Source organism: Lissotriton helveticus, chromosome 6, assembly GCF_964261635.1.
Source record: "Lissotriton helveticus chromosome 6, aLisHel1.1, whole genome shotgun sequence".
Classification (NCBI taxonomy): Eukaryota; Metazoa; Chordata; class Amphibia; order Caudata; family Salamandridae; genus Lissotriton; species Lissotriton helveticus.
In genome coordinates, this window is record NC_136067.1 from 206191856 (window position 1) to 206215893 (window position 24038).

At 45.4% G+C, this 24038-nt stretch overlaps 1 protein-coding gene across 1 annotated transcript in view; it reads right to left on the bottom strand.

The window, feature by feature from the left end:
* Nucleotides 1-24038, bottom strand: part of LOC144761294 (cytochrome P450 2K1-like) — a 585479-nt gene that overhangs the window by 171972 nt on the left and 389469 nt on the right. Inside the window, exon 5 of the mRNA XM_078646742.1 lies at nt 9490-9663. Within this exon, the coding sequence (XP_078502868.1) occupies nt 9490-9663 (174 nt within the window). The remainder of the gene's footprint in view (nt 1-9489; nt 9664-24038) is intronic.

Below are 24038 nucleotides of genomic sequence, written 5' to 3' on the forward strand. Positions count from 1 at the left end.
AAATCCTGTTTGAACTGGATTTCTTATTTAAAAGGGCTTGATAAGATATCTCTCCAAAACGTACCCATTGCACCATCAGTGTGTCACTTTTTAGACGCACCGGCAGAATAATGGGCTTGCCCATATTTACAAGACTACGTGAAGTCACCCTGTGTGACTTGTCATGGCCTTGTAAATATGGACCCCTTTCACGCATTACTCTGCATGAAAGGGGCATTCCGTGCGTGTTAGCTGTGACGCATTCCCAGAGTTACAACATTTTGTAAAACTGGGAATGCGTCAGAATCCCATGCCTCCTGCGAATGGTGCAATGAAGAGAAATACATCTATTTCTCCTAGTTTTTTCCTCTTTCCATGCGTGTTGTAATGCAGCATGCATAGACAGAGGAAAATGCCATTAATTATTGTTTTTGTGTAGGAAGGTTTCCCTTCCTGCACAAAAACAGTGATACCCCCTGCGCAGGCACCCTTGCAAAATGAAGCAAGCGTGCCTGTACTATCGCATGGCAGCCAATTGTGCACCAGCTCAGGGAAAGTACAGGAATGCATTGTATTATTGTCAATACAATGTATTGTTGAGCTCTGAAAATGATGTAGCACAACTCAGCTAAGTGGCTTGTAGCGCTGCACTGCATACTTTTGTTGTAGATGAGGCCCCACATATTTACGTTACCCCAACTAAACCACCATGAGGCCTTCAATCTAGTCAAATTTCCTAACTTTTTCCCTTGTCTGTAGTCAACTATCCACCCTCCAGTATCAAAACGTGTTTCTACTCTTACATACTGGACTGCCACATCCGCCACTGTACTTGCCTGATTGAATTCTTACTTTTATATTTTCTCCCTATTGCTCATACAAGATTTGGTTCACTTTATGCTATGCTTGTCCTTAGTTTACTTTGCTGTGCCTAAAAATGCATTTTTGTAATAGAAATAAGACTCTTTACCTGTATTTTCTAATATGTGTTTAACATTGTTGTATCATGGCATCCTTTTCTTTCTGTTTTATTAATTTTTTCAAAACTCAATAAAATACTTTGAAATAAAATAAAACAGCATGTAAAGTTATACTGTCTAAAAAGAACATAACTGGCTAAGAGAAAGGACCTTTTAACTTCCTTTTCCATGTGAAATGCACAGTTAAATACGACATACTAGTGCAGTGCTTAATAAAAACATTAAAACACGAAATTGCCGGATGCTATGGTTTCCATAATCCAGTACACTTGGAAACAGGCCTTAAGTGTTGTCTCATAACAAGACGGAAAGGTGACATTAAGCACAACATACCATAATGACCATTAAAAGGTGGTGAAATTCAATGAATGAAGTGCGTGGTACAATACCAAATTTGCATCTTGATTGCAAAGCTGTCACTAATGACCAACAGTAAATGAGCATCTGCAGTAAAGAACCCCCTTCCATCACCCCTCTCAGACACGGAGTAACAGCTGATAGAGTTTAAAGCAACAGACCATTGCTAGTGATTGATGAAGAAGCCTGTGGCTGGATAAGAATACTAAGGGGAGACAGACATTCTATTATGATTAGGTCAGTACAGTTGGTAAGGGGGAACTGTGCTCACAGTTTGTTTGTACAAACCAGCTGGATTGGCACCCCCAACATGATATGGGCAATGTTAGAGCCTAAGGTTAGCAGCTATTGAGGGCTGGTATGTTGTGACCAACATACCAGTGATCTCATTTGGGGGGTCTCCTTATAGCATTCGGCAAGGTTACACTGCTCAATAACATAATAACCACACTTGGCAGAATGTGGGTGTCTATGTTGGAGCTTGTTACAAAATTGAGTTACAGTTAATTCCCTGAGTCAAATGGTGAGATCCTAGGTCCTCTTTAGATGATGGTGAGGTGGACCAGGATTCAGAGCAGAATCCGGGCCTCCCTGGGGGACAATGGCAACCAGCCTGCAAGGAGAGGTAATCCCTCCCCCAAGTCAGGAAGCAAAGTGTCCTCTAAAAGCTTGTCCCCAGAAAAGCTGTAGGACAGGATGGAGGACAAGAAATTCAAGTTCCAACTTTCCAAACTAAAGCTTGAGGCAGAGCAAAAGGAACAGGCCTTAGAGGAGAAAGGACTAGCCATGGAGACGGAGGAAAGACAAAAAAAAATGGCTTTAGAGGAGAAAAAATGATGTTGGTTCAGGAACTGAGCCCGAAAGATCTGGATATCAGGGCCAGGCAGGTGGAGTCTAGCAGTGATGGTGTCAGCAATTCTTCTGTGCCCTCTGGCAGGTGTGTCCACAAAACTAAAAGTCAGGTGTCTGATTTTGAGGTGGGAGATGACATAGACAGATGGTTTCTGTCCTATGAATATGCACTTCAAATGCACAAAGTCCCTGAGGCATATTGGGGGCTAGTCTTTGGAGATATATTCCCATTGAGGGAAGAGATAGTCTACTGGTCCTAGAAGGGGTGACAAGATGAAGTATACCTTCATGAAGGACCCTGTAATCAGGAAGTTTGGCTTGGCCCCAGAAAAACATAGATAGAAATTTAGGGATAGTCAGAATTTCTTCAACCAGACCTAGGTAGATTGTGCAAGTTCCCTTTTACAAGGCACTTGATGGTTGAGTGAAGGGCAGTGAGGTAAATATTACCAGGGGCTGTACAATGTGTATTCAACAGAGCATATGTCAAGTCTTTGCTTTCCAGATCTGCGCCAACACCTTGTTGATAGTAAATTCATTGACCCCAGAGTGCTTACTAAGGATGCGTGCCGCTGGGTCAGCTCCAGGAGGATCCAAAGGAGGGCAGGAATGGGTTCTCATGCTGCTTCTGAGGCACAGGGAGGAGGTTCTGGTAGGCGGTGGCCTGGGGCACCCATTTCCAACCCAGCTGTTTTGAGTGTTCCCAGCTAGAACACAAGCAGGGGGACCCTGTCTGTCCTAAGAAACCACCCACTAGTGGTACCTCTGCAAGGGTGGCTAATGAGGTCTTAGTGTTAGGTAGTCCCAGGGGTAGGTCATAGACCATGCCGTGATCTCTCTTATTTGGGAGGTGGACTCAAAGGGTGAATTAGTGATCCCTGAGAGTGGGAGTCGTCACTTCTACCAGGTGACACTGAATAGGGACCCACTCACTGCTCTCAGGAACACTGTTGTTGTTGTCGAAAGGCTAGTCTCCCCAGGGAAGTACACTGATCAGGTGTGTAGGGTAACTCCAGCTCATGGGCAGGACATCTTCCTCCCCATAGCCCTGGTATCCCTAGAGTGGGGTGGAGTGGGAAGGTGACCAAGAGGAGGGTCATCATAGTTAGTCTCCTGATGCCTATAGAGTGCATTCTGGGGAATGAATTACCCCAGGTGTCAGGGTAACTGGGAGGGGTGGCCGCCACAGGCACCCTAACCAGAGAAGTGTGGCTCAATGGTTAGAGTGGCATACCATTACAACGCATAGCGCTTAGAGGTGCTGGATAGTGGTAAGTATAATTTTCTATTCCAACTCCAGTCCCCGTGGACACTAGGGAAGGTGTTGGATAGAAAATTAAACTTATTACCTATCCTAGAGCGCCCCCCAGCGCAATGCGTTGTAATGGTATGCGTGGTAATGCCTGCGTTGTAATGGTAGTGCGTTGTAAACATTTCGTTGTAAACGTTACATACCGCCCTGCAGTAGTGGGCCATTGTCCATGTTCTATCACTCTAAGCAGGTAAGTAATCAAGGTATTGATTACTCTACCATGGCTTTAGGCTGGAGGGGGGTTGTTTTGGAATTGACCCTTCCTGCAGGGTCACCCCAAGTGCTTTACCTTCCTTGTCCTCTTTTTGCAAACTTCATTTTTGCTGGCTGTAGGATTGTGGGCACGTTACCACTGCTAACTAGTGCTAAAGTGCTCTGTATTTTAAATATGATAACATTCGCTTCTCCACATTTGGCATATTCTATGTACTTCTAAGTCCCTAGTAAAGTACACTATATGTGCCCAGGGCCTGTAAATGAACTGGTACTAGTGGGCCTGCAGCACTGATTGTGTCACCCATTTCAGTAGCCCCTAAACATGCCTCAGGTATGCCACTGCAAAGCCTGTGCGTGTAGTTTTAAACTGCCATTTTGATCTGGCAAGTTAACCACTTGCCAGGGCAACACCTTCCCTTTTATTAAATATCAGTCACTCCTAAAGAATGCCCTAGGAAGCTGTATGGGTAGGGTGCAGTGTATTTAAAAGGTAAGAGATATACTTGTGAGTTTTTACATGTCCTGGTAGTGAAACACTGCTACATTTGCTTTTTACTTCTTCAAGGCCTAACTCACCCATTGGTTAACTTTGGGATTGCCTTAAAACATGTGTAATTTCCAATTGGGAAAATGTAGGGATTTGGGGTGGTGTCTCTGGATGGTAAAGTCACATTTAAATTGTAAGTCTGATATTTGTTACCTGGGTTGGATGACAGCTGGGCTTTGTGCAGTCCCTCTAGAGAGTCACACAAATGGAGCTGAGGTGTGACATTTTCATTCTGCTAGCCCAACACCAGGCTGATGGGCCTTCCTGAGGTAGATTGGGAGGGAGGGGCTGAAACTTGCACCTGAATAGGGCTGTGCCTGGCCCCACACAAAGAGCTGCATACCCCTCTGTAGTGAGTCTGGAGCCAGGGCAGGAAAGGCAGGGAGCTTGTGATCTTGAAAGGCCAATTTGAAGCGCCCCCTACTTCAAATGACCATGTGGGTATAAGTGTTGGAGCTCTGACGGCAACAAATCAGAACTTTGCTGGACCCAAGAACTTTCTGCCTGGAAGAAGAGCTGCTGTGCTACAGGAAGAACTGCCTCTTTGCTAACTACTTTAGATTTGTTTGCCTTCTGCCTGTTTTTGCCATGCTGTGCTGTAGGAGGGACTGCTACTTTGCTACCTGCTTTGCTGTCTTGGCCTGCTGCCTTTTGCTTTTTATCTGGGAGTGTGAAGGACTGGACCTGCTCTCTAAATCAGTGAACCCAAGTTTCTCCAAACGCTTGCTGGCTTGCCACCTGTTCTTGAAGTCTCAGGGCCATCAAAGACTTCCTTCAACTCTGCTTCAGCTGTTGTACTCTGCCTAGCCTGTGGTCCCAATCAAGTCCTGGGCCTCAAAACTGGGTTCTGCAATTGTTTGCTTCAGAATCTATGAGTCATCCCCTCTGAGCTGATCGGAACCAACGCAGTACCCTGTGACTCTGATGCAGTGCCAATTCGATGATGAAGTGGAACCTGACTGTGAGGTTTGACAATGATGCTGCATCGATCCAAGGTCGTGACTGCGCGGTTCGACAATGAGTGGCGCCGATCTCTTGACATCACTGCAAGGGTCGATGATGATGAGGCGTCTGGATCATAAGGGGTTTAATAAAGACATGGGACCCAACTGCGAGACTTGACTTCAACGCATCAACCCAACTTCACAAATCTGAACCGATGCAGTGAGTCTTCGTCGCCGGTGCATACTCCACCCAAGGAATTTTTTTAGTGGGTCCTGTAGCCGGCCTTCCCACCATTGTTGTCTGCCTAAACTTTGGATTTACCTCAGTCGAGTGTGACCTCAAGTAATTTTTTTGCGCTATTGCCTTCTAAGCACTGTTTTTGGTTTTAATCTTTAAAAACTCAGATCTAGACTTCTATTTATTGTATTTGTATAGGTTTGGTCTTGTTTTACTCAGATACATTTTCTCTATTTTTCTAAACTTGTGTGGAGTCTTTTTGTGGTGTTTTCACTGTATTACTGTAATGTAAGTGTTGCACAAATACTTTACACATTGCCTTTTAGTTGAAGACTGATTGCTCTCTGCCAAGCTAGCATAGGGTGTGCACATGTTAATTTGGGCTGTGTATCTGACTTACCCTGATTAGGATAAAGGACCCTAGTTAGACAGGGTGCATTCCTTTGCCAACGAGAGACCACATTTCTAACAGTAACTCTTTATGTAACATGTATGCAACCCCCGCTTGGCTACATGCATTGAACAGCCAATGCTTGCAGACTCTAGTCCCATTGCAACTTTACCACAACTTTGCTGTACGACTTGGCGCTTTTTCAGGGTAATCTCCAGTTTTTTGCCTTCTGTAATTGACCATGTTTTTGTTGGCATTAGGTCTCTCTATTCTTATTCCTTGGTAACCAGTTGTAAACTTCTTGTGCTCTCCCCCTAAAACTTGGTACAATTGGCAAATGCCTGATTGGTACATTTAATTTACATGTAAGCTGTTATTAAATGGTACGACCTGTACCCAAGGCCTGTACATTAAATGCTACAAGTGGGTCTGTGGCACTCATTGTCCCACCCAATAAAGTAGCAATGTGGAACGTGTTTCAGGCCACCCACTGAAACCTGTGTGTGCAGTTTTAAAAACTGCCATTTTGACTTGGCAAAATAAACCTTTTGCTAGGCCTAATCATTCCTTTTTTTAACTTATAAGTTACCCCTAAGTTAGTCCTTAATGGATCCTAGGGCAGGGTGCCCTGGATCTCAAAGGTAGGACATGTCTATTTACATTCTCCATGTCCTTACCGTGGTAAGGCCTATCTCTCTTATTGGCAAACACTGAGGTTACCCTATTACATTTAATAAGTGTGAACTTTAGATTGGGAGCTCCTAGAGATATGCTGTTTATACTCAAATGAATTGTAATTTAAAACTCCCTTAAACGGTAAAGTCAGATTTTAAGTTACAAATCTGATAATATCACTTTCAGAAAATTGCGATTTTCTTGTCCCAACCAACTGTGACTTCTGCCAGTGCCCTGGAACACAAATGACTGTGAATGAACCAGATTTTAGGGCATGTGTATTGCTTCAAGACAGTGAGATGAAAGAGGTTTGAGTGTGGAAAGGATGGGCAGTCCTGACAGGATGACTGGGGAGGAGCTTAACTATCCTCAATTAAAATTCAAAGGGCTTGGCTTCCTGCACACACACAATGACAAAGTAACCTGACACCAGACCTCCCATCCTTTTGGTACCCCAGTTTGTAGCCTGGAAGCAGATGTGGGGCAGGATGTGGAGCCCCTCACACAAAGGCTTCCACACAGGTATAAATATTTTATCTCCAAATCAACTCATAAGACCCCTCTTTGGCCTGTGTAAGCTACAGAAGAAAGTCTTCGCACTACTACAATGGCATACTGCGGCAATCGCCATGGGAAATTACTGCAACTACTGTCCACAATTCTTGACTGGCTCTTCTTGCTACATCAACAACAGCCTGTGATGCCTGACCTGCTCTTTACTCTGCTCTATAGCGAGAAATGTCCACAGTGCTCAGCCTCCTCCCTGTCGCCATCTACAATACAAACATAAATCTTCACAATGGACTTAGAAGGAAACTTTTCATTGGGACAAACATGTTCACTTTATCTGACCCATGCAGCAACATAGTCAGCCTGAACGTTTGACTATCTCCCGGTCTTGTGTAACCGGATAACCACAAGTGGGGCTTTGTGATTTTAGGAACGATTTGTATCTAAATCTTTGAAATTGTATATCTCTGGTACAACTGGTTGGATTTTTGACATTCTGCTATCATTGCAATTCATTAAAGTGTACTCTATTTTTCTAAGTTAGTTTAATATTTTTATTTCTTTTGTTTTTACTATGTTACTGTTTGTGTGCTGCATACATGCTTTACATATTGCATCTAAGTCTGTCTGCTAGGCACCAAGGGCCCGATTCACAGAATGAACTTAAGACTAAATCCTAAACTTACTACTATTTGGTATTCACAGAATGCACTTACTACTTTCGGGATTAACAGAATAGATTTAAGAAAACTAACTTTACGTCCGCACTCGGGCCGGAAATTCCGGTGTGGAGGCGGAGCTTCTGGCTTGGGGCGGAGCTTGCGGCCCGGAGGTGGAGCTTCAGGCCTGGAGGCGGAGCTTGCAGCTTTGAGGCGGAGCTTCTGGCTTGGAGGTGGGGATTTAGCCACGGCTGAAATCTCCACCTCTGGGCCACAAGCTCTGCCTGCGGGCCGGAAGCTCCGCCTCCGGGCTGAAAGCTCTGCCCCCAAGCCGGAAGCTCCGCCTCCGGGCCGGAATTTCCGGCCCGAGTGCGGACGTAAAATTAGTAGTCTTAAATCTATTCTGTGAATACCGAAAGTAGTAAGTTCATTCTGTGAATCCCGAAAGTAGTTAGTTCACTGTGAATCCCGAAAGTAGTAAGTGCATTCTGTGAATACCAAATAATAGTAAGTTTAGGATTTAGTCTTAAGTTCATTCTGTGAATCGGGCCCTATCTTTATTTCTCCTTGTCAATTTCTTTTTCTATGTGTGCTGCCTTCTGCAATACAAGTAGAAAAATAAATGCACCTCAGGTGATTGTTTTTGTGTGGGAAGGTGTCTCTTTTTGCACAAAACAATCTGGCTTGAAACACATGCCCCCTTGCACCACACTACAAGGGTGCCCAAATTGGTGCTAGGCAGCACATTGTGAGCTAGCACTGGGTTGAATCAGGAATGCACGTATTTTGATAAAAACTGTGCATTCCTGCCATTTCCCTGTGATGAAGTGCAGTGCAGAATGTTCACATGCTGCGCTGTGCTGCGCTTCATGTTGACAAATAAGGCCCTGAGGGACTGTCCCCATTATTGTCACTATGGTAATCCACCAAGCATACAGATCCGCTAGGGTCTGAAGGAGGACAAAAGAGGCTAAAGGTAAACCCAGGCAGAAACACAACTCACACTGATGTAAGAAGCTTGCCCGCAGCTACAAAAGCACCAACCAGAGTAGTAACAGTGAAAACAGTCACACCTTTCCCTAAAACGGCTGCATGTTAGTCCAGAAGGAGTACATTTCCTCTTCTCTTGTACTCCAGGAGCAGCCGTGCCCTCGTGATCACATGATCACTAGAGGCTGGCAAACAACTAAAGCTGCAAGACCCATAAAAAAAGCACATAAGGTCTAGGTTATGTACTTATTATATAAAAAATATGACATACACCCAGGAGAGAAATCAACACTCAAACTGAATTTGATTCATGAGGTTGGCTTCCTTGTAGCAGAATCTCTGTTTTGTTCTTAAAATTAATAATGAGTACAATTTAACTACTACAAAAAACAGAAAGTGTTTGAAATATAATATTGATATACGGGAAGAGATCTATGAAAGCCTGAGTATTCTAAAACCAATTTAAAGTGTGAATTTAATATTAAGGAAGAAATTCAACTAATCAAAAGTCATCCATATATACCCTAAGCCTGTGCAGTGAACTCAGCTCCGTTCGCTGAGTTTTGCTGAGTTTTCTTCACTCTGCGCTCCATGGAGCTTGTGGAGTGCAGAAAACTCTGCTCCTTGTAGTGCAGCAGAGTTTTTCCCTGCCCGCCACTTGTGGAATTTCACAGAGTTTTTTTGTCACTTCGCAGAATTCTGCGTAGCGAAACTCCACGAAATACGCCTAGACCTGATATACACACCATGCAAGGCACCAAATTGAGATACAACATAAGACTCCAAATCAAGATACAATAGACTTACAGAGAAATACATTTTAAACTTTATTAGATTACCTCCTCCTCCTTCACCAGAAATGCATCAATGAAGCTTCGCTGATCATCGCTGTTCAGCTCTTTGCGACTCTTCAAAAATGTTTTACGGAGGAAAGAATGTATGTCTTTTATGTTCTGAAGGATGGTCTTGTGGCTTCCAGGTAAGAATTTCACAAAGGGGTATAAATTGTACAGCTGAAGAGCAGACAAGATAAAAAGAACATCATATAGCATTAACTTGTTGCATATGGCCAACCATCCCCATCATCATCCTGATTGTTTCATCCTAACAAATGTAAGCCATACAATATAAAACACGAAATCTTAAAATTCAAAACTCAAATATAACAAAAACACATACAAAAAGTACAAACCATCAGAAACCACTTAAAATACATAACAGATTGGAAGTTCATTTTTGGTTTCAAAATCTTTTTCTCCCTAGTATTAGGAGTCAATTAGCATTCATTTTTGTAGACATTGCATACTCTAAAATATAGTATAATCAAATAAATAGCAAGTTTCAATGGGCTGGCATTCTCCTTAAATAACTATGCAAGATAAAATGTGTAGTGGTTGTTATCACCAACGTCGCCCGTGCAAATAAATAAAATAAATATATAAATATTTCAGCATGGTTCGTCAATGAAAAGCAAGAATTGTGATTCGGTAAAATAAATTTCTGAAAGGAGGTCTAAGAGAGAGGGAAGTGCAGATGGTTCTCACTGCCCTCAACTGTGCAAATAAGCTATTAAGGCATTTTATACTAATTGTATAAATAAGACAATGCAAGCGAGCACTTCTGTCATCGGAAACATATTATACATTATGTATGATTATCTGTAAAGACTGATACATTTCAGGATTCAATGGGCGGTCATTCAATTTATTTGAACTACACAAAAGTAGAAATACATTGCACACTGTTTGCTTTACCACCTTCAACCATGCACACGAGCTGATTGGATGTAGTACTATAAATATATCCACAAAATGAATTTTAATACCAAGACTGAAGTTCGTTAAACAATACTTATCATATGTAGTAAGTAAAATGAGATATGGAATTCAACCTGATTGCAGCAGTAGGCAATGATGTGACATATCCTGTTTGTAACTAAAGTAGGAAATATAAAATAGTGGTATGGTGCGAGTGGTTCTAGCTGCCATATACCTTTTGTTACATTAGTAACTAAGATTTGGAAGAGCAGGTCCCATTACCTTCCAGTCACTAGAAGAAAGAGGGGTTCGCAATCAGTGCAAAGGCATAAAGGTATTGCATCCTTACAATGTCTAATGTTATGTTTGTTAAAGAGGGGAGGTAAATAGTACCTTCTGACCTGCAATGAAGTAGTACAAAGTAGCATAAAAAGGAGGGTAGTTTTTTTCCTCCTTGCTAACAGTTACAAGCGTTTAAGCCTCTCGTTTTGCTAGACTCATTATTAGTATAGGAAAATTACAGGGAGAGTGGCTGGTCTGAATCTTACGTACAATGATCTTCTTAATTCTGGGATTGGTGGTCTAGATATCATTCGGAGGATTTACATTTCTGAAATCGCAACATTAATTTACCCCTGTGCTGTATCGTTTTATAGGACCAGCATTATTCTTTAATTAGGTGCACACTCGAAGGAGACATAGACTCCGGATTTATTCAAAATTCTAGATAGCCTATATCTGTTAAAGTGCTTGTGATATGTCTCTGCTAAGGTAATTTGCATGAACTTTCAATGACATGGTTCACACTTGCTTTTCAAATTGCTCGCTTCGGCCATGTATGAATCCTATACAAAATTGGTTTAAATGCTATACTACAGTAGCCATATCCAGGTCCATCCTTTGGCGGATTAATTGTCTGACCTAATACAGGGAACTGCCACATTCAATGTCCAGGGTCGGTTTAAAGGGTGTAGAGGCACCAGCAGTCCCTGATGTTTCAGAACCAGTCTTTCTTTCAACATGTAGATCTGATCTGTTCCAAGAGTTAGCAGGGCTAGCTGGGGTGGCAAGAGTTTCATTGCTACAACAACTAAACTGTGGAACTCTTTGCCAACCTTGCTTAAAAAAAGACTATTCTGCTAAAATTTAAAAAGGGCTTAAAAACCATTTTTTAAGGCATCATGTTCATGCTCAGTCTGGTCTGATCTGTATGTGTCAAGGGCAGCCCCTAGACACTCCAGGGTATTTGTTACGCTTTATAAATTCATTATCATCATCATCATCATCTTCATGAACGAGAAGTTAAATACGAAAATTTGAACAGACTCTGGAAATAGATTCCCAGGGCTCTGGGTAGTCACCATGTGTCACTTAAAAAGCTTCTGCATCAAATCGAACATCAAACTTTGTTTTCCGCATATGGCGGGCAAGCACTTGATCTCCTTCCTTAAAAGAGCACATTTCTTTACATGTCATCTATTTTTTTATGAACCATGTCCTTCTCACTAGTTGCATTCTCATCTTTCTCTCTCTGATTGGTCCATTTAGGCAACTTGGTTGTCATTGCTCTCCTGAACATCAATGTCGTAGGACTTTCACCTGTGGTCTGGTGAGGTATTGAACAATTTGTTTTCATTTATTTATTGAATTTAAGGCATGGCAGATACCCAAGAAGGGTTTCCTGTTACCAGAGCAGACTGGGTGAAATGTATAGCAGCTTAGAGAGGTTACTGGTTAAACAACCAAGTCTTAAAGGACCTCCGGAAACGGGTGTAAACCGATTCTTTCCGGATAGGTCAGGGGAGTGAGTTCCAAAGTGAGGGGCCAAGGTAGGCAAATGATCTGCCTCCCATCCTGGATAGTTTAAATCTGGGTACAGTAAAGTTCTCATGGTTTGATGAGCGGAGGTAGGCACATAGGGGCTAACGAGAGATTGCAGATACTGTGGTGCCGCACCTATTTTGAGTTTTTAACATGTAGCTCAAGGCTTTGAATTTGATTCGGTTCTCGCTTTGAATTTGATTCGGTTCTCCACCCTGAGCCAATGTAAGTCCAGTAGGTGGCTAGAGATGGAGGTAGCTCTGGGAGCCCTGCAAAGTAATCTTGCTGCAGAGTTTTGTACCATCTGCAACCTGCGAGTCACAACTTTGTTGGATCCAAGATATAAAACATTTTCGTAGTCCAGCCTTGAGGTAATGAGAGCTTGGACTACTGTTCTCTGGGTAAACTCCGGCAACATCCAGACAATCTTTGTGAATCACTTCAAGATGGCGAAACATGCGGCAGTAACCTTGAGTGCCTGGTGGTGCATAGTTAGCGAGTCGTCAATGGTTACGCCTAAATTGCAGACATGGCTGGAAGGCTGAGGAAGTGCTCCCATCTCACTGGACCAGTGTAATGGGCCCCATAGATCTTTGTTTTTACCCAGGATCAGGACCTCGTTTTTTTTCACCGTTGAGTTTTAGATGGTTGGTGTGCATCCATGAAGCAGTTCTCCCTAATCCTAGTTGAAGGGGGGATGCTAAGCCAGTACTTGCTTCAGAGAGAGAAGTTATTCTGGGAGTTGTCTGCGTAAGAAAATAGAGTCAGTCCAGCATCTTCCGAAATGTCAGCTAAGGGTCTGACATATAAGTTAAAAAGCAAGGGGCAAAGGATGGAGCCCATAGGGTGAGAGATGAATGTCAGAGCTAGCAGTTGCAGAGAAGATTCGGAAGCTACGATTATCAAGAAAAGAAATTAGCCATTTTAAGGCCACAGATGCCAAGTGATTTCAGTGTTTTTACTAGTATTGAATGAGATACTGTGTTGAACACTGCGCTTAGGTCTAACACTATGAGAGCGCCAGTATCTCCAGTATCCAGATGATGACCCAGCCTTTCCATAACACTCAGTAATGTAGTTTCTGTGGAAAAACCTGCTCTCAAACCAGATTGAGATGGGTGGAGTATTTTATTGGCTTTCACGAATTTAGAGAGCTGGAAATGGATGTGTTTCTCCAAGACTTTCGAAAGGCTGGTAGTAAGGAGAACAATAGGTGGAAGGTGTGTCGGGGTCAGCATTGGGCTTTTTTAGGGAAGGGGTCAACATAGCGTGCTTCCAGTCTGATGGGACTGTGGATTCAAGTAGGGAAGCATTTAAAAGGTTCATAATCACACGCAGAGGAGGTGGCTGAAGCTGCTTGAGCACCGAAATCGGTAAAGGGTCCTTGGGTGAACCAGATTTCAGACTATCTAAGAGAATTTTGAGAGTCTTCATTGAGAAGGGGCCAGAAGTCCAGGCTATTTGCAGGAATATCGAGCATTCTGTCCTGGTCATGGGGGGTATCATCTGCCATGTGAGGAGAAAGTAGTAGCTGAAGGGGGTTTTGGGCTGTGATGGAGGAGGACTCCGCAATGAGTGTTCGCAATGTCTGAATACATTTTCTCGACTTTCTGAACAAAAAAGAGAGCGAGGTCCTCACACTGACGTTTGTTAAGGGGGGGTCTCGCTAGGGTCTATGAGCTGGCAAGCTGCGTAACTATGCCAAAAAGTGTTCTAGCAGTGCAAAGCATCAGAGATGGTTGTAGAGACAAACTTAGGGCTGGCTGAATTACAAAGATTATGATACAGTTTTTTGGCCTTTTTGTAGACATTTTTAGATTCAGGAGTGTAGTCTCTTCTCCATTTCCATTCTAGCGCTTCACACTTGGCTTTCTCTTTTTTTAGAGTGTCGGTGTACCATGGCGCAGGCGGACGGTGATTGTTGATCCTTTTATTAGAAAGGGGAAGACAGGTGTCTATAGCATTAAGAAGCCATCATTTATGTACGGTGTCAGAGAGCGCATTCATCCTTAGTTCAGAGGTGGGTATATTGGAGAATAAGAAGTTGTTTAAGGCTATTAAGTCAAGATTTTTCCATTCCCTTTTGAGTACCTTTAGCGAGGGGAAGATGGTCATAGAGTTGTCAGACCAACATAATGGTAGTGCAGGGGAGCAGATAAACTGGAAAGAATGGGATCCAGTAAGTGACCTGCCTTGTGTGTGGGGCCAAAGTTAAGAAGGTTAATGTTCATGGCAGCTATATCAGAAACAAAGTTAATGCAGGTTGTGTTAGTGAGGTCATCCAGGTGTATGTTTAAATCACCTAGAATTGAGCAGAGGGGTTATGAGACTGGGAAAGGGTGCAGCCCAGGGAGCTGGGGGTCCGGAGGTCAGTAAACCAATATACCCACAGAGTTAAGTTCGGGGTTAAGGCCAGTTTGAATAGTACTGCTTCGCAATTCGTGAGAGCTAGGGGTTCGAATTTGCACTGAAAGTCCTTTTTAAAAATGATGGCTATACCCCGCCAATTTTGGGACCCCTGTCCTTTCTGACTATGGCAGAGTTAGGTGGTAGAGCAGCGGCAACATCAGGGCCCACACTCTCATGCAGCCAAGTCAGAAACACTGCATCAGGTTGCTCATTGATCAATAGGTTGAAAATGTCAGCTTTGTGCTTCGGGAGTGAGCAGCAGTTTGTGCTAAGGAAGGAAAATTCTTTGGTAGTTGGGGCCACAGGACACATATTATTTATTTTGCTCATAGGAGTAGTTAATAGTATTTGGGTAGTGTCAGGAGTGATGGAGCAGATTTCATCTGCAGTCAGGCATTGTTTTATTTTTTGTGCTACAGACAGACTGCATTTAAATTGCCACGCATATTTTGGTGCAAGTTAAAAACATGGCACATGAAAAACATGAAAGTGAGGCCTATTCAGTCTGAAATGCTTGTGCTGAATTAACAATGGTACTTTTAACTACCCTTTCCTTCCCCTTTACTTGGCCCACATTTGTAGACTATTCACAGTGCACTCATCCAGGAAGTTGAGTTATACCAGTAATTCACGGGTTTTTAGGACCAATTTATTTTTAAAACACATTTTATTGAAAGTTTTCATCATGCAGCAATATTACGAAAGTCAACACCCTCAATGACCAAACATGTCCTCAGTTATACTCCAACAAAGTCCAAAACGTACCCCCCTCACCCCCCAGGTGGTGTGGGCGTAGCAATACAAAAAAAGTGCATCATGTGTTATGCAGTTGTCATGGATGAGTGCTCAACTTAATGGGGTCTCTGGGTGTTGTTCATGCATTCCTAGTGCTCTAGCTTACTTCTTCTATCTGCAGGTTCGACAAGGCCAGTACCAGCGTTTTCCATGCTCTCACGTGCTCCAAGGCCTTTTCCTGTTTGGAGCGCCGAGCCTGTCGCAGCCGGACAGTGCTCTCGCGCCTTGCCCATTTACAAAGCTCCGCCCTCCAGCGCTTATAGGATGGACCTTCCTTAGATTTCCAGTGTAGGGTAATCTCCCTCTTTGCCAACATGAGCCCCAAATCTATAAATGTACTCGTTATTTTTGTTTTGGGCGTGTGTGGAAACCAGAGTAACATACATGTAGCCATGTCATAGGTCAGATCCCTGCCCGTGACTTCATTTAAAAGTGCTCCCACTTCCACCCAATAAGTTCCTATCTGTGGGCAGTCCCAAATCATGTGTTCCAATTCCGCTCCCTCCTTGAAACATCTGGGGCATGCTGCGTCTCGCGCCTGAAAGTACCTCTGAATCTTCCCCGGCTTCAGATAAGCCCGGTGTACTATGAAGAACTGTATCAGTTGAAGTATCGCATTTCGTGTGCCCTTCCACGCCCTTCTAAGGATGTGTCCCCATGTCGTGTCTGGTATGGGTCTGCCCATCCCCTCTTCCCATTTGAGTTTCAGAGCAGCTAATGGCTGCAACCCTTTGTGCAGCATCCTGGAATGGAGGCATGTACTGCCTTAAAAGTCCCTGATGCCATTACCACATATTGACATGCCATGGTAGTCTTGGGTTCGGCTTGCCCCTCCCTCCAATGCCTCCGCATTGCCGCCACAACCGCCGCGTGGAGCAGAAAATCGCCTATCGGGAGGTCATATCTCTCCCGTAGTGCCTGAAAGGACAGCAATTCCCCCTCCTCATACAAGTCCCCCACCATCTGGATTCCTAATTGCTTCCATTCCTCGAGAGCCGACCAGTCGCTCCCATGGGGAAGTGCTGTCAGCATCCCCAGCGGGATCTCCGGAGCATAGGGATGGAGGACTCCCGCCTTACGTTGGCTGCGATTCCAACAGGACCTCAAAGTACTCTCCTCTAGTGACAGGTCCTTGGGTAGAAGCGCTTGCTCTAGTACTATATATGAAAGGACATGTCTCTGTATTCCCGAGCCTCTCAGATGTTCAGGGCCCCGGAACTCCAGTGCAACCGCCTGTGTGAGGACCTGCAGCTGCGCTGCTAAATAATAGAGTTCAAAGTCCGGAACTGCCAGCCCCCCCTCCAGTTTTGGACGTATCAGTTTATCTAAGGCTATTCTCTTCCTGCCAACTCCCCACATGAATCCTATAGTCATCGTCCTGATCTCCCTGAACAGTGCCGGCGGAATCCAGACGGGGAGTGTTCGGAAATAATAAAGTAGCCTCGGCAACGCCACCATTTTCAGTAAGGCTATCCTCCCCAAGACTGAAAACGGAAGTGTGGACCAGAACGCCAGATTCCCTTTTAGGGCACGTACACAACGCCCTCTGTTCCCTTCTAGGATGTCTGTGGCGTTGTGATAAATCCGGACCCCAAGGTAAGTGAAGCATCTCGGTTCCAATTTGATCCCCTGGGGAAGGGCGGACCCTCCATACAAGGTCTTACCAGAAGCAGACTAGTCTTACTCCAGTTGACTTTAAGCCCTGAGAAGTTTCCAAATCTAGTCAGCAAAGCGATCGCTCCCCGCAGTGCTCCTCCCATGTCTTCCAGATATAGAAGCAGGTCATCTGCATAAAACGAGATACGATGTGGTATTGTGTTCTGCCATAGCCCGTCAAAGCTCCTTCCCAGTCTGGCCTGCACTGCTAGGGGCTCTATGGCCAGCGCAAACAACAACGGGGACAGGGAACATCCCTGTCGCGTTCCTCTCAGGACCGGATACTGGTCAGAGATCAGTCTCCCCAACCTCACCCTCGCCACCGCTGAAGAATACAGGACGCCGACCCAGGTCCCAAACAGCACACCCAAACGAAATCGTTCCAGCACTTTATATAAATACATCCATTCTAGGCTATCAAAAGCTTTTTCTATGTCTACTGATAGCACCGCCGGCGCCTCAAGAGCACTGTGGTCAGTGCCCACTATCCGCATGAGCCGTCGTATATTCAAGGAAGTGTTCCTAGTCGAAATAAATCCAGCTTGGTCTGGGTGGACAAGGGTGGTCATGTGCGGCAGCAATCTGGTGGCCAGTATCTTACTCAATATCTTATAATCCGTCGTCAACATGGACAGCGGTCTATAAGACGTTACGTCCTCCCCGGGCATACCCGGTTTCAAAAGGGGTATGATCAATGCCTCACGCATGGAGGACGGCAGCCGGCCTACCTCCCTAGCCTCTGGATACACTTCAAGGAGACGAGGAGCGAGCAGATCTATATACTGTGCATAAAATTCCACTGACAGTCCATCTACTCCCGGAGTTTTGTTCCGAGCCATGTGCTTGATTGCACCACGGATCTCCTCCAACGTGACCTCCCATCCCAATAACTTAGCCTGTTCATCCTCTAACTGCGGAAGGTGGAATTCCTCCAGATAGTCATCTATTGCTTCTCCCTCGACATTCAGGCCACTCCTGTACAGCAACTCATAGTAACCCAAGAACCGCTGCAAGATCTCGCGCTGGGTGTATACTATAGTGCCAGGTACAGTTTCCAAGGCCAGTATTGGGCAACCCCTCAGCGTCGGGTCAGCCAGCCACGCTAACAATGATCCGGCTTTATCTCCCTCCGCATGTACCCTTGCTGCATAATTCTTATAATCGAAACTGCCCAGCCTCTCTACCTCCGCCACTGCCTGTTCCTTTGCCTCCAGTAGCTGGGTATGTAATGTTAATGTTGGCTGCTCTGGTCGTCGTTTTTCCAGCTCCCTCAGTTTCCCCTCAGCTTTCTCCACATCCTGTAACAAAACCTTCCTCACTCCTGCCTATTTGCTAATGCATAGCCCTCGAACCACCACCTTAAAGGCATCCCACTCCACTGCTCTACAAGTCGCTGTTCCCGCATTCTCTGCAAAATAGTGTTCTATGCCTTCCCTAATCGCTGACCGATAGACCTGGTCTTCCAGTGTTTCTGGTTGTAACCGCCACGTAGGGATGGACGACCAAGCCATCTCCCAGTTAAGAGAGATCAGTAATGGGTTGTGGTCAGATATGGTCCTGGCGAGGTATTCCGACCGACCCACCAAGGGTGCCAGCGCCCTGGAACACAGAATTGCATCGATCCGGACATGGAGGTCATGGAGGCCCGAGAAAAAGGAATAGTCCCTATCCCTCCAGTGCTGACTACGCCAGACATCCACCAAACCCCATCTTTCCTGCCAATTCAATCTACTCTGTGTGAGTCGGCGTACCGGCGAGTCCACCAATGGAGGGTGAGATCTGTCCTGCTCGACATCTGTGAGTGAGTTGAAATCCCCCCCTACCAATATCGGGTTAGTCACATTATGCGCCAGAGCGCCTGACATGTGTTCGAAGAAGTGTGCCTGATCTGTGTTCGGTGCATAGACACTGCAGAGAGTAATATCCCTCACATGTAATCTGCCCTCCACTGCCACATACCTGCCCCCTGGGTCCACCATATGCTGCACGGCTTGAAAAGGAACCCCAACTCGCACCCAAATCAGGGCTCCTCTAGCAAATGCTGAGTATGATGTGTAAAAGACCTGGCCCCTCCATCTACGCTGTAGCGCCTGCCCCTCCGCTTTAGTGAGATTAGTTTCCTGCAGGAAGGCTATCTGGACTCCCCTCCTAATTAAATATGCATGAACTTTGTGCCTCCGCGTCATCGTGTGTAAGCCTCGCACATTCCAGGAAATACAAAGCAGTTCAGGTAACACTCCCATCTCGAATGTGCCACCTCCCCTCCAGTGCAGCTAAGCATTTGCCCACACCAAACGTACCCGTTTGCAAAACAATATCCCCAACTCTGTTCCCCTCCCACCCCCCCAGCACCCATCCAAACGCTAAAGAAACAACCCATACACTCAGTTATAGCCCGCAGCAGTCACTGTGGATTGCCTTATGGGCTAGTGGGGTGTGACTCCGGCCCGGCAGGCAGCTACACCAGCCCACAGCTCCCGCCACCACGATCCCGTGGTGAAAGACCTCGGCATTTCAACCCTTTCAGCGAAAAACTTGAGGCCACCATGTCCTTGCCCCGAGCAGCTTCAGTGTTCTGTCCGTTTTGCATCAGCTCCTGCGTCAAGCATCCAGGACTCCGTCCGCAGTCCTCGGTGTGATCTTGGGGTTCTGGAAGCTGTCCGTTTCTGACAGTTCAGTTTCAGAACAAGTCTTGTGGCCCTCTGATTCAGTTCCCTGTATTGACCGAGTTTTTTGCGTCCCAGAAAGTTCCAACACCGCTTGTAAGGCCGCCTGTCTCTCCTCGCCTGTCTGAGATGACGATGGTTTCTGTGATCCCTGTCGCCTCCGATTCTGTATTTATGTATTCTCTGCGATTTACGCACCTGTGGAGCTTTCAGAGGTGCCATCTTGTGGTGTTCCTTACGAACCGTGCCCGCTTTGTAGGTTTCTAGCCATGCCCATGCTTTATCAGGTGTTTTAAAGAAGTGCGTTCCGCCGCCCAATATAATCCACAGCTTGGCTGCATAAAGCAAGGAGTATTGAATCCCTTTGGTCCTGAGTTCGTGTTTGACTGACAGGAAGGACGCATGGAGCCTTTGTGTCTCAAACGTATAATCCGGGAATAATGTCACCTTGCTATTTTCCACTGAAAACTGCCCTGCGCTGCGTGCCTTTTGGAGCAATAGGTCCCTGTCCTTATAATGGAGCAACTTGGCCACCACAGGCCTTGGCGGGCGGCCAGGTCGCAGAGGCTGAGCTGGGACACGATGCGCTCGCTCGAGCGTGAAGAACTTGGTTAACCCTCTGGGGCCACTGTCGTTTGTAACCAGGATTCTAGAGAGCCGATCATGTCTCCCCCTTCAATATTTTCGGGCGTCTGTATCTGCTTTCGGAATCTTCGGCTCTCTTTTCCAGGCTTTGTATGCGCTCCATCGCATTCTCCATTTTACTTTAGAGGGCTGCGTCGGCTGGAGACAGGTCTTGAAGCATGTCTTCGGTTGTCTTCACTATGTCCGCTAACTTGGAGTGATCTACACGTAGGAGCCCCTGTCCCTTCGCCACCTGAGCAATATCCTGATGTAAGGCCTCCCTTGTTGCTGTAATCGCCTCCAAGATGCGGTCCAGCTGGTGTTGCAGATCTGTGGGACCTTGCGTCGCCTGGTCCGGTATTTCCGACTCCATGGCCCCCTCTGCCTTGCCCTTGGGTTTAACCATATTGAGAGTTTCGCCACTAGTGCACAGCTCCGCAGGTGTCCTCAGAGGCGGCAGCGCACAAGGCACGCTAGGGTGGTTCTGGGAACTGATCGCTACATGGGGATGGAAACCCTGATCTTCATTGGGATGATCTTAGCACTTCTGTTTATGTTCTGCCTGTGTATACAGTGCGCTCCTGCACTATGTGGCCTCTGTGCTACGTCATGTGTACGGAAGCCTGTGTCAGGAGACGAACTGTGCAACAGAATGATGTTACAGCAGCATCTCCATGAATTCCTTCATACAGATTTGGACTCCGATTAATATGAATTATTGCCTTACATAAGGGCAAAAGGAGGGTCTGTGGTTCTGAAAATCTGGACCCTGTTATCATCCCGATATCGAGGTCCAATACCCGTGTCACAAAATATCAACGTACCATGACGAATTTGGTGTCAGTGAACCAATAATGATTAGGGCATCATTCCCATGCATTTGCGTCATAATCGAGGGTCACCAATACCCCCAAATCGTAGTTTCCGTCCCTACCCCTTAGACTCCATTTTGTGAACGGCATCCATCTTACGTCTTGCCCTCATGATAAGTCAATTAAAGGTCGAGCTTGATCTAAAAGGACACGTCCTCCTTCCCTGACTTCCCCCTGACCTGTCCCAACTGACTCCATTGCCTTTAGCCAAACCTGTTTGGGCAGCCCCTCGCCCAGTGGCCAAATGCGATAGCATCGATACATAACATTCCTCAAACCATTCACTACATACAAACCATGCTTTCTACAAACACACACCTGTCCTGTTCCCCGTTCATGGCCAGTTTTATGACTAGGAGGTGCCTTCCTTTATTGGGGTTTCATCGATATCTGATGGGAGTTCCGGGCTTGGCTGAGTAATCTATCACGCATTGGACATCTAAAATACGGGCTTGCCTACATGACTTCGCTCTTTCGTATTATTGTAGAAATATGTGTATAGCTATATCATAAACTCAAGAATTCTTGCTTGCAGCTATTATTTCTGTATATAAGGAGAAGGCTGGTTCTGTAAAAACAAACAGTCTCCTGAGAACACATGACCCGTGTTTGTCGTGCTTCTAGGACACCTGTTACTTGGTAGCTATCAATAAAACTCGATCTCTGACTCGACTAGAAGACTCCGTGTTTCTGTGTTCCGGAACAGGGAGAACTCAGAGGTCTTCGGGTGTTATCCCCTGGCACCAAACGGGTTCCTAAAAACCCGTTACCTCATTGTATACCCCTCAAGTCTGTGGCAACGTATGTCAAGGAGGTGGGTTGTGAATGTCATCAACACACCGCCGCTTTATAAGTTCCACCAGCAAACCCCTGCCGCCTGAGGTCAGTCTTCAAGCCGCTTCCCAACACCGCTGCTCAGCAATACCTGCTCCAGCCCACCCTGTTGGATGCGCCAGTGCGCTGTGGGCACGTAAAGTCCTGCAAGCCGTGGAGGAACAGATAATCCTTTGAAGTTTGAAGCTAGACTAGTGTGCAAAGATGCCTGGTTTTAGCAGACTTGGAAACTTGTTTTGTCTTGGTTATTGTAAGGACTCCCGATTAGAGGATTCCTGTCCGGTTCCTCCGATTGGAACTCCAACATATGAGCTCTACGTAAAGCACGGCGTAGGCCCTATCACGTATAATGAAGTGTGGATAAAATACACCCGCAAGGATGGTGTTTTAAAATGGCCCCAATATGGTAGTTTCGACTCAGAAATATTAGATAACCTAGAGGTCAAATTATTTAAGAGAAAAGCCCGGCCGGCGATGTTTGACTCTTTTCGCTTATGGCGCAAAGAAGCCAAACAGAAAGAAATAAAGTTAGCGAAAAAGAATAAAAGAGGTATGTCGATGGTGCAAGCTGCCGTTGCATACAGGGATAACGAGGAAGAGCAAGAAAGCGAACGAATACTTAGGAGCAAGAAACTAGCAGTAGATAAATGCTACCCGATGTTACCAAATAAAGGACAAGGTCAAGAGGAAAGATCCGAGAAAGATCCATTAATGTCCCACTTATTAAGCTCACCTCCACCGTATGCGTTAGACGCTACTACAACGCCAAAGCGTTTTTCTATACCACGCCCTGGCGCACGAAACACAGCTTTTGCACACACGCCAGCTACTCTTCAGGTGGTTCCTACTTCTCTGGCGCAGCCTTCTCAAGGGCCGCCATCTTTACTACTTACCCCATCTACTTCTACGACTTTGCCTACAGCTCCAGCTATTGTCTATGATACCACGTCTGCTACTACTTCAACTTCCTCTACTATTGCCTCTACTTCTTCTTTGCCTCAGCCTGTTTTTTCCGATGCACTTGCTCCTCCGCAAGCTTCTCCTTCTACTAGACAAAGAGTGACAGGTACCGTCACTGGTCTGCTTTCACCTTTCTTCGGGTCGCCTAAGACGACCCCTAAAACAGAAAATAGACAGTTACGTAGTCAACTGCCTGATTACGAGGAAAGAAAAGTGCTAAATGAACTAGCCCGTAAATGGATTACTGTTAGATATGATGTTCAGTCTGTTATGGAAGTTTTCCGTCAATGGAATGCACCCACTGTGTGTATATCTGGGCGAAGATTTGGAGACAAATGATCCCACATACACAATGAACGAACTATGGCGTACACGCTTTAAGTTCCACGAAGGTATGATTACAGGCAGAGATGTTGAGAAAGCGATAGAGTTATTACTCTCTTATAGGAGTAAAGGAAACGTCTCTAGATCATTGTACGAAGACGACGTTTCAGATAGGAAAAGAGCGAGACAGTACCCCATGAGAGAGGTTCCTCCGGTTTGGAGGGAAGGCGATGCACATGTAGTACCGCCAATTCTGCCTCATTTCCAGCGTGTATGGGTACATGTCCCCTGGAAACGATCCGAAGTCTTGGCGCTCAAGCAGACATTGCCTGATCCTCGTAAAAACTCGACTGGGTATTATAAGGAGTTATCGCAAACTGCAAGCTCATGTATAATGAATTTAGCGGACATAGACATGCTGTTTGGGAACGTTGTCCCACATCCTCTATGGAGCAAAATACGCCATACGAACCATGCCCAAGAACTAGGTGACTCATGGGCGAACATTGCCGCTATAGATGCTAGACAAATTGGTGGTTCTAAACCTGAGCCGTTAATAGCTGAACTTCCCGGTAGAATTATTGCATACATGAAAAGAATAATGCCTGAAGTACGCGTAAACTGGGACAAGCTATCTGCATGCAAGCAGAAGAAAGATGAGAATGTGTCT